At 39.3% G+C, this 18,844-nt stretch overlaps 2 protein-coding genes across 2 annotated transcripts; both read left to right on the top strand.

The window, feature by feature from the left end:
• Positions 1-7,430: 7,430 nt before the first annotated feature.
• Positions 7,431-9,035, top strand: LOC128444717 (beta-1,3-galactosyl-O-glycosyl-glycoprotein beta-1,6-N-acetylglucosaminyltransferase 3-like). Its single transcript, XM_053427327.1, has one exon. The coding sequence runs from the start codon at positions 7,469-7,471 to the stop codon at positions 8,750-8,752; it is 1,284 nt and encodes a 427-aa protein (XP_053283302.1). The 5' UTR covers positions 7,431-7,468; the 3' UTR covers positions 8,753-9,035.
• An 8,487-nt stretch (positions 9,036-17,522) lies between these two features.
• Positions 17,523-18,678, top strand: LOC128444124 (beta-1,3-galactosyl-O-glycosyl-glycoprotein beta-1,6-N-acetylglucosaminyltransferase 3-like). Its single transcript, XM_053426431.1, has 2 exons — positions 17,523-18,145; positions 18,191-18,678. The coding sequence occupies exons 1-2, from the start codon at positions 17,599-17,601 to the stop codon at positions 18,676-18,678; spliced, it is 1,035 nt and encodes a 344-aa protein (XP_053282406.1). The 5' UTR covers positions 17,523-17,598.
• The last annotated feature ends 166 nt before the right edge of the window (positions 18,679-18,844 follow it).

Genomic DNA, 18,844 nt, shown 5'->3' with positions numbered 1-18,844 from the left:
TCCGAGGTGCAATTGAACACAGCATGACTCTACCTGGTAATAAAGGCAGCTGAGAGAGCTGCCACGGTGAGACTGAGGCACGTGGAGAGGAAACATACAGACACGTTGGCTGTGAAACATGTTGAATGATAATATTTACATATAGAAATTAACTTGTTTGCCACAGTTTGTGATGTAATGAGCTTTCCTGCTAATATTTGTATTTGTACCACAGGTTGGGGTGTTCCTGCTGCCCTAGCTCCTCTCGTCTCTCTAGCGCAAGCACAATGCATTTTGGACACAGCCTCTGAGAGGAGTCACAGACAGTACGACCGACACAGACATATGTGGTTCAGTTGGAGATGAGAGATCAAGCAGTATAAAAGCACCGGCCACGGATCAATCAATTCCATTAGAACACCACGCCACCATTCTTAAAGGATCCTGTGGAGCTGGATGTGGATTGTTTGCAGTCGTGTATAAAGTACTTGAAAGCCATACTTGAGTAAAAGTACAGATATTTTACCTGAAAGTGACTCCGGTGAAAGTAAAAGTCACCCGTCAGAGAATGACTTGAGTAAAAGTCTTAAAGTAGCTCATATTAAATGTACTTTAGTATCAAAAGTATCTGGTGTTGAAATGTACTCAAGTATCAAGGGTTAGTACAAAAATTAAAAATTGCAAAGTGCTTTTTATATTAGGCCAATACAGACACAAAACAACCCAACATTGTTCTCTTCAGGATTTATTTCAACTGGCCGAGAAAATTATAACAACAATATACATATAATGTATATTTTTACAAATTTGGAACCCTAGATGCTGAGGTTCAAATAGTAATGGACTAGTTCATCTGAACTTCAAGTGCCTCTTGTGTCTTCCTAAGAACACTTATAGACCACAGTATAACCACTAAATGATTGTGTAAATATCACTAAACAATGGACCTTTCATACAGCTCTAGTACAGAGAAGAAACAAATGGAAAAGTTTTACCTGTGACTTTCTGTTCTTAAATGATTCACATGTAGGTTCCACATATGGCAGCTTTGGAAATTTACGTGGACAAGCCTTTCGAAAATTGAATCCATATTCTGATATGTTCAGTGGAACGAGGCCGGACTTATTGTGCAAGAACACAAAAGTAGGGAGATAAGTGCATGTATGAAACTTGTTTTACACAATCAGGAGCTTACGAAGAAAATGTTCAAAACCTAAATTGGCCACAAAACCGAGAGTGCTGACAGGCTGGTAAGTTCAGATACAACCAAAGATCCTGAGTACAAAGGGACTGCAAGTTACTATCAGGTAGGCAGGCAGGTAAGAAAGATACAGAAACAGACCGACAAACAGGTCAGCCCAAGCGTGTGGTAAGTGAGTACCGGTCGAAGGCCCAGCTTAAACGCCTCAAGTATATTTGGTTATGCCTCAAATGTGTTTGTCTTCTGCCGGATATCCTTGACGTGCTCTGTTAAACAAGCAGTAAGAATATATTTTTAACAATACCCTATTTGCACCTGTTATTGCATATGCCTGCGTTCATATACAAATATTTTAGCTATAAAATTATATATATGTTTGTGTTTAGTCCTTAATGTGGATCATATAGTTGTGATTAAAGGTGTGGGTGGGCCGCACACATTTTTCAGTTTTCAAATAGGGCCGCGGCACTCTTAAGTTTGGGAATGGCTGATCTAGAGAAAGTTAAATTCTTAACAAAGTTTCTGAAGGTAAACCTGCGGAGGGATCGTTACCAGAACAGCCTGCTCGACCCCGGTCAACCAAGGCAGCCCGACCAACATCCGGACCTTTAGGGTCTCTTGCTGCCCCCCCACCCCTGACGGCAAACACGCTGCCAAACCCCCTATGTGCCAGACCTGCACTTTTTCCGAGGCTGCGGGCACGCGAGTGAGCGAGAGAGAGGTGCGCACACCTCCGCTGCTCAAGTAACGAGCCAGTTTTGAGAATATACGAAGTAGAAAGTACAGATATCTGTGTTCAAATGTATCGAGCAAAAGTAAAAAGTCGTCAGGAAAATAAAGTAAAGTACAGATATGTGAAAAATCTACTTAAGTACAGTAACGACGTATTTCTACTTCGCTACTTCCCGCCACTGTAAAAAACACAGGAAGAATTCATAGCATAGATAGAAATTTCCATTACAAATGAAACTTGACTGATACCCTGATCCAAATAATTGCTTTTCTCCTTGGGGAGTCAGGACAGAGGTCAGTACTGTGGTAACAGGAATCTGGAGGGGTTTATTGTCTTGCTTATTCATTCAAATAAACCTTCTAAGTTGCAAAACATTATTTTGTTGAATCATGATGAAATTGTATTGTTGACAAATCGATCAACTAAATATTGTGTGCAATTAAAAAAAGAAATTGATTTGTAATAATATTTAATTTGTAGTAACTTCGTGAAGCTGGCTGGACAACTACATTTTTCTCCAATTTAGTTCAGGATTTTAAGTCCCCTTCACCGCACACTTAACATCTTTGATAAATTCGTGAATTTATGATCTTTATGTGGATTCAATTCACATGATCCTTTTTCTCAACATCTGTATAAGCATGTTTCTGATTCTCTAATAACAATCCTCAATCAATGCAAGAAGATATAAAATATTACCGAATTTACCAAGCATAGTTTTGCAGTATTACATGGTAAATAACAACAAAAAAGAAGAAAAAAAAAGAAGAAGAAGCTTAATGTTGACTGTGATGGAATTTCTGTCCAGGTTAAAGTAAATACAACTGAAAAATTACATCCTGTAATGGATTAAGCAGGCAACTATAATACTAGATAAAACTAGCGATGCTTTAGAAAATGACTTACTTACTTAAATGGCCATCTTATTGACTGGTAGTCTTTGGATCTAGGTAACCTCTATAGCGAGTTATTTAATTTGGAATGAAATACCATTCAATGATAGTGTGCAACTTCCTTAGCCCCACTTTTATATTAACACTGTATATCAGAGTTCACAGAAATACGGAGTTGTTCCTCTTTAAATGATGTGTTGTAGTATGAATTAATGCAGTAGAGATACTTGATAGATTAAATGTTCCTGTTTGTGTAGTCTACAGATGAAGAATTCAAGAGAATGATCACTAGCCTTGTATCTATGGCCAAACTTGACCATTGTACTCTGAATTAAATGTAGCATGTACAAAAATGTATTTTGCTTTGCCATTTCTGGCTTTTGTCATAACGTCCCTGCTTGATAATTTCCTGGATTAACCTTGATTAAGTTCATTTTATAAGTGGATCAATTTGGTCACATAACATGCTCTTTAAATTGGTTGATAAAAAATAAGCAATTGTTGTCTCACCATTATTGTGTTTATGATAAAAGATTTTTTTTCTCATGTTTGTTGTTACAATCCTTTCAGGCAATTTGACTCATTGGGTACTTGTGTGTTTATGAGGGTAAAAAAGAATAAATAATTACTCTTAATTAACTAAGACTGACAGTGTAAAAAGTCTGCAGTAGTCATCCGTCTCATTATCTTGAACACGCTAATGTATCTTTTAATTTACTTAACATGACATCCATGAGTTTGAGGCAAGCCTTTTAAATTGCCACCATCGGAGATCAATAGTCAACCCCAGTATCTCGCCACAAGCTGGCAACCATCGTGGTTGAGAAACAGGTGTTTCAGAAACTATTCCCTGAACTTGATGGACTAAAAACCAGTCCCAAAGTGACAAATCTCAAAAACAATATAATGATATGTTTAGTTAATAAGTGTTAAGTACATAGCTGCAGTTCAAAATAAAAAAGGTAAATTGCAAAAAAAAATTGTTGTTGAATGAATGAATTTCTTTATAGCCAAAAAATAGCAAACACATTAACCCCTTGTGCACGAATGTCGCGAATTAGCCTCAAACCCCATTCCGGTCTTAATGCCGCCGAGGTGACGATTGTGCCTGATGGTGCAAATACTACACCTACCAAGGAAGGTATTGGAAGGACTCTGCCACCATCTAGTAGTCAGAGTGGAAAATATATACAAGCCCCTTGGGACTGTGCAGCAAAGTTATTTTGAGGTAATAAGCTGTATTTTAAATACTGTGATGATGGAACAGCAATGATTGTACAGAAACATATGTTGTTATTCAATTTCAAGCAAAAGCAGCATCGATCTACTTACCAGAGACTGGAAAATGTGTTAAATTAAGGTTATGCCCCATTATGCCTAATGTCGCTAAATTGTTTCATACCTCAATTTCATATCTATTGTATATGATATATTGAAATGAACAATCTCCAATTAAAAAAACACAAATAATATTTTTTTTATATAATTGGAAATTAATTCAGGCATTAAGGGGATATAAAGCTAAAAACTACTAAAGAAAGTCTAACTGGAGCAAATAATATTTTTCAAAAGGGTGTTAACTTAAGAATGTGTGTTCATGATTATTAAAATGAAGAACAAAATCCTTAAAATTCCTTTTCAATAAGGTGTAGTTGGAACAACACAATTTAAACCACTTAAAAATATGTTTTTATTGTAACAATTGTTAAGTACGTAGTTAAAAGTACCTTTAATTGCAGCGGAAAATATCATTGCCCTAACTCAATCTTGTTTGTTGGTTAAAGGTAATTTCTTTATAAGCTGTCCCTACTAAAAAAAGATTGATGCTTTTTAAAATAAAATAAACTACCAACCCAAACCACCAGATTCATATAGGTACACCCAGCTGGACAAACAGAAGAAGACTGGTGAGGAACATCACTTCATCTGCAATATCCCATGTAAATGAATGAAAAAACTCACAGGAGCAAAATCGTCTAAATGTTAAAATATTGTGGTAATTTAAATCCCATATTATACAACTGTAGAATTGCAGAGAACAATGTTTATTTTTGCACAAATATTCACTCATTAAACAATTGTGCATGAGTATGCTTCTTGCCTGAGAATGAATCCCAGATAAGAAATGTCAGACTCATCGTCAAAAATACTTATCTGGGTTTCAAATTTCTGCATCAGTTGGTGAATGAGGCCGATTGTTTCTTGAGAAACTACTTAACCCTGCCAATAGCATGCAGAGTTGCAGATGGAGCAAATGCATGATGGTAACTGTGTCTATTGTTTCACTTTCAGGGGGAAATAGTGAATGTCACACGTCTGATGCATCCTGTAAGATCTGCTTTGGTCCTCAAGCACAGGATTGTTCTTCTTGTTTCAAAGGTACAAAGATTCACTCTTGTCGGTCATGACATTTCATTTGATCATAAACCCAGGGCTAAGTGTGTGTGTGTGTGTGTGTTTAGTGCACATCTTTACAGGGTATATCCTGGACCAGGACAGGTCTTGTGTTGCTCAGTGTCCATCTGGCTCCTATGCAAACACTGCAACTCAGCTGTGTGAGGACTGCTCTCCAAACTGTGAGGCCTGCATAGACACCAGTGATAACTGTGACAACTGCACCAAAGGCAGCTATAGACTTTTTGTCCACCAGGGGCACTGCTGGTCGAATTGCCCTGAGTAAGCCATTGTAATGATGTTTTGTAATTATGGTCGATTTTTGTTAACTGTATCTGTCTCTTTATACTTATTAACTATCTCTTGATGCCACTTGCAGAGGTTTCTTTGAGACATCTGAGGGTTCATGTGAAGCCTGTGAAAGCTCCAGTCTCTTGCAGTGACTGGAATCCACGTTGTCATTTCACCTCTACTGCTGTGCGTGTTGTTAGCAGGTTCTGGTACGGTCCTGTAAGTTGGAGCTCCTGTGATTCAGCCTTGGGGGTGGTTGAGTCAACCTGTAAGAGAATGTGTGAAGCAGGTAGTGGCTGGCGAGCAGTTGCTCTTGCTGTTGCATCCGCTCCGGCATTACCTTGTTATAGTGGGTCATTTTTAAAAGTGTGAGCATGACATTTACATACTGCAACCTGTCAGGGGAGGAGGATGGCATCAAGCATATGAGCCACTAAAGCATGATATACAATTGGTTTGTCTATGTTTCCAAATCATGCAAAATGATGTACTGCACCACATGCATATCTACTGTCTATGTAGATATTGACCCTTTTCCCTTCAGTCAATTTGCATGCTTCAATGAGATCAGCGAGCTCTGCTGCCTGTGCAAACAGAGAAGCAGGGAGTGGTCGTGCAATCAATGTATAATGTGCTGTTACCACAGAGAAACCAACTTCATTTGCTCCCGTGTCTGAACTGCAAAACGCTTAACTATTCAAAGTCTGGATAAACAGTTCAAAGTCTGGATTCTGCAATGGTGTTTCCTGTCAGTCTGGTCTGGGGATACAAACGTTGGTTATTGTTACTACACACTTGTCTTGTTCACCATCTCCTTCTGTTGGAAGAACAGTAGTTGCGTTTAGAACATTACATTTTTTCTTCACAGTGATGTTAGGCATTTCCAACAGAATGGCATGATTTAGATAGCATGTGAGGGGGGAGTATCCTACTTGGATGCCATGAAAGTAATCCTTGGATGCCATGAAAGTCTTATCTGAAGCTGCTACAGCTCTAAGAAAATTGAGGAGGCATGTATCAATAGGATCAAGTTTGGCTGAGAAAAATGCCACAGGTCTCCTTTTGCCCCCATGGTCTGGGAGTAGCACTGATGTCATGTAGGCCCACTTCTCTTTAACTGCCTGTGTAAAAGGTCGGTCAAGGATGGGAAGTCCTAAAGTCGGGGTTGTTGGTAAGGTCAGTTTCAAGTCAGTGAAAGCTTTTCTGTGTAATCAGTCCATATAACTTTAGGATATGCTTGTAGGCCAGTGTGCGATTGCACTGAGGGGCTCCTCGAAGGCAGCATAGTTAGGAATAAATGATCTGCAATAAAAGACCAATTCACAGGAATGACATCACTTATTTCTTTGTAACAGTTTAGGAATATTTTAAATTACTTGGATTTGCCCTCTGCTGTGATCACATGCCTTAAAAATTTAACTTGTTCTCTCACAAACTGCAATTTGCTCAGGGTTGCTTTGTGGCCCTGACACAGGCGTGTGAATGTATAAGTTTCATCATTGAACTCAAATGGAAACCAGTATTGGCTGTATTTGCCAGATCAACAACAGAGAACAATTTACTATCCCGCAGAACTTGCTCAAGGATTGTTTAAAGATTTGGAACAGACAAAGCGCGTTGCTGTACTGGGGCATTGAAAACTTACAAATCTCAGATGAATCGCAAATCATCAGATTGTGTTTTATCAAAATATTATTTTATTTGTGAAACAGTGGAATGATAATGTTACTTAAACAACTAAAAGCTGTACGATTTGATGTACATAAAAATAAATATGAAATAACGTCCACCTAATGTGCTCTGTTCTACTTGACAGCTGGTTATGCTGCCATAATCTCATGTCGTCTTCATTTGACACACCTACAGCAAATAGGGCCTGAAGGTGTTTAGTGTAATTTTTCTGATAAGGTAGTGACATTGATCAGTCTGCAACGAGGACATCATCACCGGTGATTTAAGGAGACAGCTTCTGTAAGGATGGCGCATTACAGGTTCCCTAAGTTGAGGATCTTTTGTTTCATCTGCACGGGTATGTTCCTTGCATTTGTCTTTTGGGAAGCCGGCTCTGGCAGGTGGTCATCGGCTGATCTTGTAATACCAGAGCAGTTCTATACGGACCTGCCCGTCTGCTTAGCCATCATCAGTGGAGACACAGAGGGCAAGATGAGTAAATTAAAAGAGCTTCTAGCATCTGGGACAAAGCAGAAGAAGCTTTCTGAGGATTTCTACCTGAATGTGACAAAGGACTGTCCAGCTTACATTAAAAAGAGAGATTTCATTACAGTGCCTCTCAGTGAAGAGGAGAATGACTTTCCCATTGCCTACTCCATTGTGATCCATGAGAAAATTGAAATGTTTGAGCGACTTCTTCGAGCAGTTTATGCATCTCAAAACATCTACTGTGTGCATGTGGACCAAAAGTCCTCCGAAGAATTTCAGAAGGCTGTGGAGGCTATTGTTGCCTGTTTCCCCAATGTGTTTATAGCTACAAAATTAGAAAAGGTGATTTATGCCTCCTGGTCCCGTGTGCAAGCAGATCTGAACTGCATGACAGATCTGTTGAAGTCACCCGTAAAGTGGAGGTACCTGCTCAACACCTGTGGGACCGACTTCCCTATTAAAACCAATGGAGAGATGGTTAAAATACTCAAGATCCTAAATGGAAGGAACAGTATTGAGACTGAGCCGACCCCCGACTACAAGAAAGCCCGTTGGCAGTATCATCACAATGTGACCGACAGTGTCATAAGGACAGATGAGAAGAAAAGTCCCCCGCCGATTAGCAGCCCGATGTTCACAGGGAATGCCTACTTTGTGGTCTCAAGAGAATTTGTGACACACGTGATGCACGACACAGAGGTTCAGAAACTCCTGGAGTGGTCGAAGGACACATATAGCCCTGACGAGTACTTGTGGGCCACTCTACAGAGGATGCCCTCTGTACCCGGATCGACGCCTGCCGACAGCAAGTTTGATTTGTCAGACCTGCTAGGCCTCGCTCGTGTGGTGAAGTGGGGGCTTTTGGCAGGTGATGTAAAAAAAGGAAATCCGTACCCTCATTGCACTGGTGTTTACAGACGAGCCGTTTGTGTGTACGGAGCTGGTGACCTCTGGTGGCTGCTGAGTCAACAACACCTTCTTGCAAATAAGTTTGATGTTGAAGTTGATGACATTGCCATCAGATGTTTGGAGACAGTATTGCGTTTCAGAGCTGTGGGCCTTGACCCACTGCTCAAAGGTCAATCTTCTAACCTGTTGTGATGGTTTTGATCATGTAAAATGTATAATATTAAAGAAATCTTCCATAGTCATTATGAAATGTTCTAGTATTAAATCATAAGGGGTCTTCTACTGGGTTGTCTTAAAATATTATGCTCAAAAAAAATATTACCAATTTTGATGGGATGTTAACATTAAGAATAATTGTTTTCATAAATCTTATAACATTTTAGAATGTCCTGAGCATTTAATATGATATCCAATGTGTATGGCTGATGTTTTTAAGGGATTTCTTCGATGCCCTTGTGTAGGATTTCAGTGTATTTGTCGTACCATCTAGTGGATTTGGAGTTCTGTCAACTTGTTTTGCCAGTTGCCAGTTCTGTTAAAAAATGGGGTTCAGTGTTTGAATTACTTAAATCCTGCCACGCATACTCAGGAATTGGTTCCTGAATTGCTTTTGTACTGCTATATGATTATTTTCATCATGTTACCACTACAGATCTGTTTTGAATAAAAATCCAAAACTATGTGGTTCAATGGATGATCACAATTGTTATTAGAGCCCAACGAGTCTTTAACAAGTCATCACTCTGGAACAGCAGCAGCCGCAATCTCCACTTTGCCGTGCATGTCCTGTTCGATCCTGCAGACAGATTCAACAGACCATCAGGTGTCTGTGTCACTGGGATGCCATCACATCAAACAGGTGTGAAAACACATGAGGGTAATACAAACCATTATATAATTTGTATCAATATGATATTCTCACTTCTGAAACCTTGTAGGAGAAATGAAGTTGAAATTATCTGCAGAACACACTGCAAAAAGTGGTTCATTCCAAGAGGTAGGGTTTATGACCTGTAGCCAGCCAGAAGGGAGGGGGGGGATCAAGACTGTCTGACTTGGCTTTACTTTCGGAGAGCTGTCATGTTATTTTAATGTACAGTCTCCAGCTGTTTCTCAATTCAGGGGACTATCCCATTTAAAAAGGATCCTTTAAATGTTTCTTCCAATCCCTGAGAAACAAAGCTTTCAATGAATGGATCCTTCCTGGCGGTGTTAGTATCTGTGAAATGCTGCTTAAATTGTTATTATAAACTATGAATTATGAGTTTTTGCTAACAATGGGTAGCTGGATAACGAAAAAACATTTTTCCTGTGCAACTGGAACACTATCAACTCAGTGTATTTGGATGTGATGTCATTCCGAGGGCCGATCTCCGAGGTGCAATTGAACACAGCATGACTCTACCTGGTAATAAAGGCAGCTGAGAGAGCTGCCACGGTGAGACTGAGGCACGTGGAGAGGAAACATACAGACACGTTGGCTGTGAAACATGTTGAATGATAATATTTACATATAGAAATTAACTTGTTTGCCACAGTTTGTGATGTAATGAGCTTTCCTGCTAATATTTGTATTTGTACCACAGGTTGGGGTGTTCCTGCTGCCCTAGCTCCTCTCGTCTCTCTAGCGCAAGCACAATGCATTTTGGACACAGCCTCTGAGAGGAGTCACAGACAGTACGACCGACACAGACATATGTGGTTCAGTTGGAGATGAGAGATCAAGCAGTATAAAAGCACCGGCCACGGATCAATCAATTCCATTAGAACACCACGCCACCATTCTTAAAGGATCCTGTGGAGCTGGATGTGGATTGTTTGCAGTCGTGTATAAAGTACTTGAAAGCCATACTTGAGTAAAAGTACAGATATTTTACCTGAAAGTGACTCCGGTGAAAGTAAAAGTCACCCGTCAGAGAATGACTTGAGTAAAAGTCTTAAAGTAGCTCATATTAAATGTACTTTAGTATCAAAAGTATCTGGTGTTGAAATGTACTCAAGTATCAAGGGTTAGTACAAAAATTAAAAATTGCAAAGTGCTTTTTATATTAGGCCAATACAGACACAAAACAACCCAACATTGTTCTCTTCAGGATTTATTTCAACTGGCCGAGAAAATTATAACAACAATATACATATAATGTATATTTTTACAAATTTGGAACCCTAGATGCTGAGGTTCAAATAGTAATGGACTAGTTCATCTGAACTTCAAGTGCCTCTTGTGTCTTCCTAAGAACACTTATAGACCACAGTATAACCACTAAATGATTGTGTAAATATCACTAAACAATGGACCTTTCATACAGCTCTAGTACAGAGAAGAAACAAATGGAAAAGTTTTACCTGTGACTTTCTGTTCTTAAATGATTCACATGTAGGTTCCACATATGGCAGCTTTGGAAATTTACGTGGACAAGCCTTTCGAAAATTGAATCCATATTCTGATATGTTCAGTGGAACGAGGCCGGACTTATTGTGCAAGAACACAAAAGTAGGGAGATAAGTGCATGTATGAAACTTTTTTTACACAATCAGGAGCTTACGAAGAAAATGTTCAAAACCTAAATTGGCCACAAAACCGAGAGTGCTGACAGGCTGGTAAGTTCAGATACAACCAAAGATCCTGAGTACAAAGGGACTGCAAGTTACTATCAGGTAGGCAGGCAGGTAAGAAAGATACAGAAACAGACCGACAAACAGGTCAGCCCAAGCGTGTGGTAAGTGAGTACCGGTCGAAGGCCCAGCTTAAACGCCTCAAGTATATTTGGTTATGCCTCAAATGTGTTTGTCTTCTGCCGGATATCCTTGACGTGCTCTGTTAAACAAGCAGTAAGAATATATTTTTAACAATACCCTATTTGCACCTGTTATTGCATATGCCTGCGTTCATATACAAATATTTTAGCTATAAAATTATATATATGTTTGTGTTTAGTCCTTAATGTGGATCATATAGTTGTGATTAAAGGTGTGGGTGGGCCGCACACATTTTTCAGTTTTCAAATAGGGCCGCGGCACTCTTAAGTTTGGGAATGGCTGATCTAGAGAAAGTTAAATTCTTAACAAAGTTTCTGAAGGTAAACCTGCGGAGGGATCGTTACCAGAACAGCCTGCTCGACCCCGGTCAACCAAGGCAGCCCGACCAACATCCGGACCTTTAGGGTCTCTTGCTGCCCCCCCACCCCTGACGGCAAACACGCTGCCAGACCTGCACTTTTTCCGAGGCTGCGGGCACGCGAGTGAGCGAGAGAGAGGTGCGCACACCTCCGCTGCTCAGTTTTGAGAATATACGAAGTAGAAAGTAAAGATATTTGTGTTCAAATGTAGCGAGTAAAAGTAAAAAGTCGTCAGGAAAATAAAGTAAAGTACAGATATGTGAAAAATCTACTTAAGTACAGTAACGAAGTATTTCTACTTCGCTACTTCCCACCACTGTAAAAAACACAGGAAGAATTCATAGCATAGATAGAAATTTCCATTACAAATGAAACTTGACTGATACCCTGATCCGAATAATTGCTTTTCTCCTTGGGGAGTCAGGACAGAGGTCAGTACTGTGGTAACAGGAATCTGGAGGGGTTTATTGTCTTGCTTATTCATTCAAATAAACCTTCTAAGTTGCAAAACATTATTTTGTTGAATCATGATGAAATTGTATTGTTGACAAATCGATCAACTAAATGTTGTGTGCAATTAAAAAAAGAAATTGATTTGTAATAATATTTAATTTGTAGTAACTTCGTGAAGCTGGCTGGACAACTACATTTTTCTCCAATTTAGTTCAGGATTTTAAGTCCCCTCCACCGCACACTTAACATCTTTGATAAATTCGTGAATTTATGATCTTTATGTGGATTCAATTCACATGATCCTTTTTCTCAACATCTGTATAAGCATGTTTCTGATTCTCTAATAACAATCCTCAATCAATGCAAGAAGATATAAAATATATGTATATATAAAATATTACCGAATTTACCAAGCATAGTTTTGCAGTATTACATGGTAAATAACAACAAAAAAGAAGAAAAAAAAAGAAGAAGAAGCTTAATGTTGACTGTGATGGAATTTCTGTCCAGGTTAAAGTAAATACAACTGAAAAATTACATCCTGTAATGGATTAAGCAGGCAACTATAATACTAGATAAAACTAGCGATGCTTTAGAAAATGACTTACTTACTTAAATGGCCATCTTATTGACTGGTAGTCTTTGGATCTAGGTAACCTCTATAGCGAGTTATTTAATTTGGAATGAAATACCATTCAATGATAGTGTGCAACTTCCTTAGCCCCACTTTTATATTAACACTGTATATCAGAGTTCACAGAAATACGGAGTTGTTCCTCTTTAAATGATGTGTTGTAGTATGAATTAATGCAGTAGAGATACTTGATAGATTAAATGTTCCTGTTTGTGTAGTCTACAGATGAAGAATTCAAGAGAATGATCACTAGCCTTGTATCTATGGCCAAACTTGACCATTGTACTCTGAATTAAATGTAGCATGTACAAAAATGTATTTTGCTTTGCCATTTCTGGCTTTTGTCATAACGTCCCTGCTTGATAATTTCCTGGATTAACCTTGATTAAGTTAATTTTATAAGTGGATCAATTTGGTCACATAACATGCTCTTTAAATTGGTTGATAAAAAATAAGCAATTGTTGTCTCACCATTATTGTGTTTATGATAAAAGATTTTTTTCTCATGTTTGTTGTTACAATCCTTTCAGGCAATTTGACTCATTGGGTACTTGTGTGTTTATGAGGGTAAAAAAGAATAAATAATTACTCTTAATTAACTAAGACTGACAGTGTAAAAAGTCTGCAGTAGTCATCCGTCTCATTATCTTGAACACGCTAATGTATCTTTTAATTTACTTAACATGACATCCATGAGTTTGAGGCAAGCCTTTTAAATTGCCACCATCGGAGATCAACAGTCAACCCCAGTATCTCGCCACAAGATGGCAACCATCGTGGTTGAGAAACAGGTGTTTCAGAAACTATTCCCTGAACTTGATGGACTAAAAACCAGTCCCAAAGTGACGAATCTCAAAAACAATATAATGATATGTTTAGTTAATAAGTGTTAAGTACATAGCTGCAGTTCAAAATAAAAAAGGTAAATTGCAAAAAAAAATTGTTGTTGAATGAATGAATTTCTTTATAGCCAAAAAATAGCAAACACATTAACCCCTTGTGCACGAATGTCGCGAATTCGCCTCAAACCCCATTCCGGTCTTAATGCCGCCGAGGTGACGATTGTGTCTGATGGTGCAAATACTACACCTACCAAGGAAGGTATTGGAAGGACTCTGCCACCATCTAGTAGTCAGAGTGGAAAATATATACAAGCCCCTTGGGACTGTGCAGCAAAGTTATTTTGAGGTAATAAGCTGTATTTTAAATACTGTGATGATGGAACAGCAATGATTGTACAGAAACATATGTTGTTATTCAATTTCAAGCAAAAGCAGCATCGATCTACTTACCAGAGACTGGAAAATGTGTTAAATTAAGGTTATGCCCCATTATGCCTAATGTCGCTAAATTGTTTCATACCTCAATTTCATATCTATTGTATATGATATATTGAAATGAACAATCTCCAATTAAAAAAACACAAATAATATTTTTTTTATATAATTGGAAATTAATTCAGGCATTAAGGGGATATAAAGCTAAAAACTACTAAAGAAAGTCTAACTGGAGCAAATAATATTTTTCAAAAGGGTGTTAACTTAAGAATGTGTGTTCATGATTATTAAAATGAAGAACAAAATCCTTAAAATTCCTTTTCAATAAGGTGTAGTTGGAACAACACAATTTAAACCACTTAAAAATATGTTTTTATTGTAACAATTGTTAAGTACGTAGTTAAAAGTACCTTTAATTGCAGCGGAAAATATCATTGCCCTAACTCAATCTTGTTTGTTGGTTAAAGGTAATTTCTTTATAAGCTGTCCCTACTAAAAAAAGATTGATGCTTTTTAAAATAAAATAAACTACCAACCCAAACCACCAGATTCATATAGGTACACCCAGCTGGACAAACAGAAGAAGACTGGTGAGGAACATCACTTCATCTGCAATATCCCATGTAAATGAATGAAAAAACTCACAGGAGCAAAATCGTCTAAATGTTAAAATATTGTGGTAATTTAAATCCCATATTATACAACTGTAGAATTGCAGAGAACAATGTTTATTTTTGCACAAATATTCACTCATTAAACAATTGTGCATGAGTATGCTTCTTGCCTGAGAATGAATCCCAGATAAGAAATGTCAGACTCATCGTCAAAAATACTTATCTGGGTTTCAAATTTCTGCATCAGTTGGTGAATGAGGCCGATTGTTTCTTGAGAAACTACTTAACCCTGCCAATAGCATGCAGAGTTGCAGATGGAGCAAATGCATGATGGTAACTGTGTCTATTGTTTCACTTTCAGGGGGAAATAGTGAATGTCACACGTCTGATGCATCCTGTAAGATCTGCTTTGGTCCTCAAGCACAGGATTGTTCTTCTTGTTTCAAAGGTACAAAGATTCACTCTTGTCGGTCATGACATTTCATTTGATCATAAACCCAGGGCTAAGTGTGTGTGTGTGTGTGTGTTTAGTGCACATCTTTACAGGGTATATCCTGGACCAGGACAGGTCTTGTGTTGCTCAGTGTCCATCTGGCTCCTATGCAAACACTGCAACTCAGCTGTGTGAGGACTGCTCTCCAAACTGTGAGGCCTGCATAGACACCAGTGATAACTGTGACAACTGCACCAAAGGCAGCTATATACTTTTTGTCCACCAGGGGCGCTGCTGGTCGAATTGCCCTGAGTAAGCCATTGTAATGATGTTTTGTAATTATGGTCGATTTTTGTTAACTGTATCTGTCTCTTTATACTTATTAACTATCTCTTGATGCCACTTGCAGAGGTTTCTTTGAGACATCTGAGGGTTCATGTGAAGCCTGTGAAAGCTCCAGTCTCTTGCAGTGACTGGAATCCACGTTGTCATTTCACCTCTACTGCTGTGCGTGTTGTTAGCAGGTTCTGGTACGGTCCTGTAAGTTGGAGCTCCTGTGATTCAGCCGTGGGGGTGGTTGAGTCAACCTGTAAGAGAATGTGTGAAGCAGGTAGTGGCTGGCGAGCAGTTGCTCTTGCTGTTGCATCCGCTCCGGCATTACCTTGTTATAGTGGGTCATTTTTAAAAGTGTGAGCATCACATTTACATACTGCAACCTGTCAGGGGAGGAGGATGGCATCAAGCATATGAGCCACTAAAGCATGATATACAATTGGTTTGTCTATGTTTCCAAATCATGCAAAATGATGTACTGCACCACATGCATATCTACTGTCTATGTAGATATTGACCCTTTTCCCTTCAGTCAATTTGCATGCTTCAATGAGATCAGCGAGCTCTGCTGCCTGTGCAAACAGAGAAGCAGGGAGTGGTCGTGCAATCACTGTATAATGTGCTGTTACCACAGAGAAACCAACTTCATTTGCTCCCGTGTCTGAACTGCGAAACGCTTAACTATTCAAAGTCTGGATAAACAGTTCAAAGTCTGGATTCTGCAATGGTGTTTCCTGTCAGTCTGGTCTGGGGATGCAAACGTTGGTTATTGTTACTACACACTTGTCTTGTTCACCATCTCCTTCTTTTGGAAGAAGAGTAGTTGCGTTAAGAACATTACATTTTTTCTTCACAGTGATGTTAGGCATTTCCAACAGAATGGCATTATTTAGATAGCATCATAGACATAGCATTTGGGATCAGGTGAGGGGGGAGTATCCTACTTGGATGCCATGAAAGTAATCATTGGATGCCATGAAAGTCTTATCTGAAGCTGCTACAGCTCTAAGAAAATTGAGGAGGCATGTATCAATAGGATCAAGTTTGGCTGAGAAAAATGCCACAGGTCTCCTTTTGCCCCCATGGTCTGGGAGTATCACTGATGTCATGTAGGCCCACTTCTCTTTAACTGCCTGTGTAAAAGGTCGGTCAAGGATGGGAAGTCCTAAAGTCGGGGTTGTTGGTAAGGTCAGTTTCAAGTCAGTGAAAGCTTTTCTGTGTAATCAGTCCATATAACTTTAGGATATGCTTGTAGGCCAGTGTGCGATTGCACTGAGGGGCTCCTCGAGGGCAGCATAGTTAGGAATAAATGATCTGCAATAAAAGACCAATTCACAGGAATGACATCACTTATTTCTTTGTAACAGTTTAGGAATATTTTAAATTACTTGGATTTGCCCTCTGCTGTGATCACATGCCTTCAAAATTTAACTTGTTCTCTCACAAACTGCAATTTGCTCAGGGTTGCTTTGTGGCCCTGACACAGGCGTGTGAATGTATAAGTTTCATCATTGAACTCAAATGGAAACCAGTATTGGCTGTATTTGCCAGATCAACAACAGAGAACAATTTACTATCCCGCAGAACTTGCTCAAGGATTGTTTAAAGATTTGGAACAGACAAAGCGCGTTGCTGTACTGGGGCATTGAAAACTTACAAATCTCAGATGAATCGCAAATCATCAGATTGTGTTTTATCAAAATATTATTTTATTTGTGAAACAGTGGAATGATAATGTTACTTAAACAACTAAAAGCTGTACGATTTGATGTACATAAAAATAAATATGAAATAACGTCCACCTAATGTGCTCTGTTCTACTTGACAGCTGGTTATGCTGCCATAATCTCATGTCGTCTTCATTTGACACACCTACAGCAAATAGGGCCTGAAGGTGTTTAGTGTAATTTTTCTGATAAGGTAGTGACATTGATCAGTCTGCAACGAGGACATCATCACCGGTGATTTAAGGAGACAGCTTCTTTAAGGATGGCGCATTACAGGTTCCCTAAGTTGAGGATCTTTTGTTTCATCTGCACGGGTATGTTCCTTGCATTTGTCTTTTGGGAAGCCGGCTCTGGCAGGTGGTCATCGGCTGATCTTGTAATACCAGAGCAGTTCTATACGGACCTGCCCGTCTGCTTAGCCATTATCAGTGGAGACACAGAGGGCAAGATGAGTAAATTAAAAGAGCTTCTAGCATCTGGGACAAAGCAGAAGAAGCTTTCTGAGGATTTCTACCTGAATGTGACAAAGGACTGTCCAGCTTACATTAAAAAGAGAGATTTCATTACAGTGCCTCTCAGTGAAGAGGAGAATGACTTTCCCATTGCCTACTCCATTGTGATCCATGAGAAAATTGAAATGTTTGAGCGACTTCTTCGAGCAGTTTATGCACCTCAAAACATCTACTGTGTGCATGTGGACCAAAAGTCCTCCGAAGAATTTCAGAAGGCTGTGGAGGCTATCGTTGCTTGTTTCCCCAATGTGTTTATAGCTACAAAATTAGAAAAGGTGATTTATGCCTCCTGGTCCCGTGTGCAAGCAGATCTGAACTGCATGACAGATCTGTTGAAGTCACCCGTAAAGTGGAGGTACCTGCTCAACACCTGTGGGACCGACTTCCCTATTAAAACCAATGGAGAGATGGTTAAAATACTCAAGATCCTAAATGGAAAAAACAGTATGGAGACTGAGGCGGCCGGCGACTACAAGAAAGCCCGTTGGCAGTATCATCACAATGTGACCGACAGTGTCATAAGGACAGATGAGAAGAAAAGTCCCCCGCCGATTAGCAGCCCGATGTTCACAGGGAATGCCTACTTTGTGGTCTCAAGAGAATTTGTGACACACGTGATGCACGACACAGAGGTTCAGAAACTCCTGGAGTGGTCGAAGGACACATATAGCCCTGACGAGCACTTGTGGGCCACTCTACAGAGGATGCCCTCTGTACCCGGATCGACGCCTGCCGACAGCAAGTTTGATTTGTCAGACATGCTAAGCCTCGCTCGTGTGGTGAAGTGGGGCTATTTGGCAGGTGATGTAAAAAAAGGAAATCCGTACCCTCATTGCACTGGTGTTTACAGACGATCCGTTTGTGTGTACGGAGCTGGTGACCTCTGGTGGCTGCTGAGTCAACAACACCTTCTTGCAAATAAGTTTGATGTTGAAGTTGATGACATCGCCATCAGATGTTTGGAGACAGTATTGCGTTTCAGAGCTTCAGGCCTTGACCCACTACTAAAAGTTTAATTTTCTACCATGTTGTAATGGTTTGATCATTAAAATGTACAATATTAAAGAAATCTTCCACAGTCATTAAAAAATGGCCTAGTATTAAATTATAAGGGGTCTTCTACTGGGTTGTCTTAAAATATTATGCTCCTGTTGTATTTCCAAAATACTACCCATTGTTATG

The sequence above is a fragment of the Pleuronectes platessa genome, chromosome 7, assembly GCF_947347685.1.
Source record: "Pleuronectes platessa chromosome 7, fPlePla1.1, whole genome shotgun sequence".
Taxonomy (NCBI): Eukaryota; Metazoa; Chordata; class Actinopteri; order Pleuronectiformes; family Pleuronectidae; genus Pleuronectes; species Pleuronectes platessa.
The sequence above is the reverse complement of the archived record's forward strand: the minus strand, read 5'-3'. Positions and strand labels throughout refer to the sequence as shown.

Coding starts and splice junctions, on each gene's coding strand:
- LOC128444717 (XM_053427327.1), top strand. CDS start 7,469: ATGGCGCATTACAGGTTCCCTAAGTTGAGGATCTTTTGTTTCATCTGC.
- LOC128444124 (XM_053426431.1), top strand. CDS start 17,599: ATGAGTAAATTAAAAGAGCTTCTAGCATCTGGGACAAAGCAGAAGAAG. Junction 18,146..18,190: donor CGGCGACTACAAGAAAGCCC/GTTGGCAGTATC, acceptor TCATAAGGACAG/ATGAGAAGAAAAGTCCCCCG.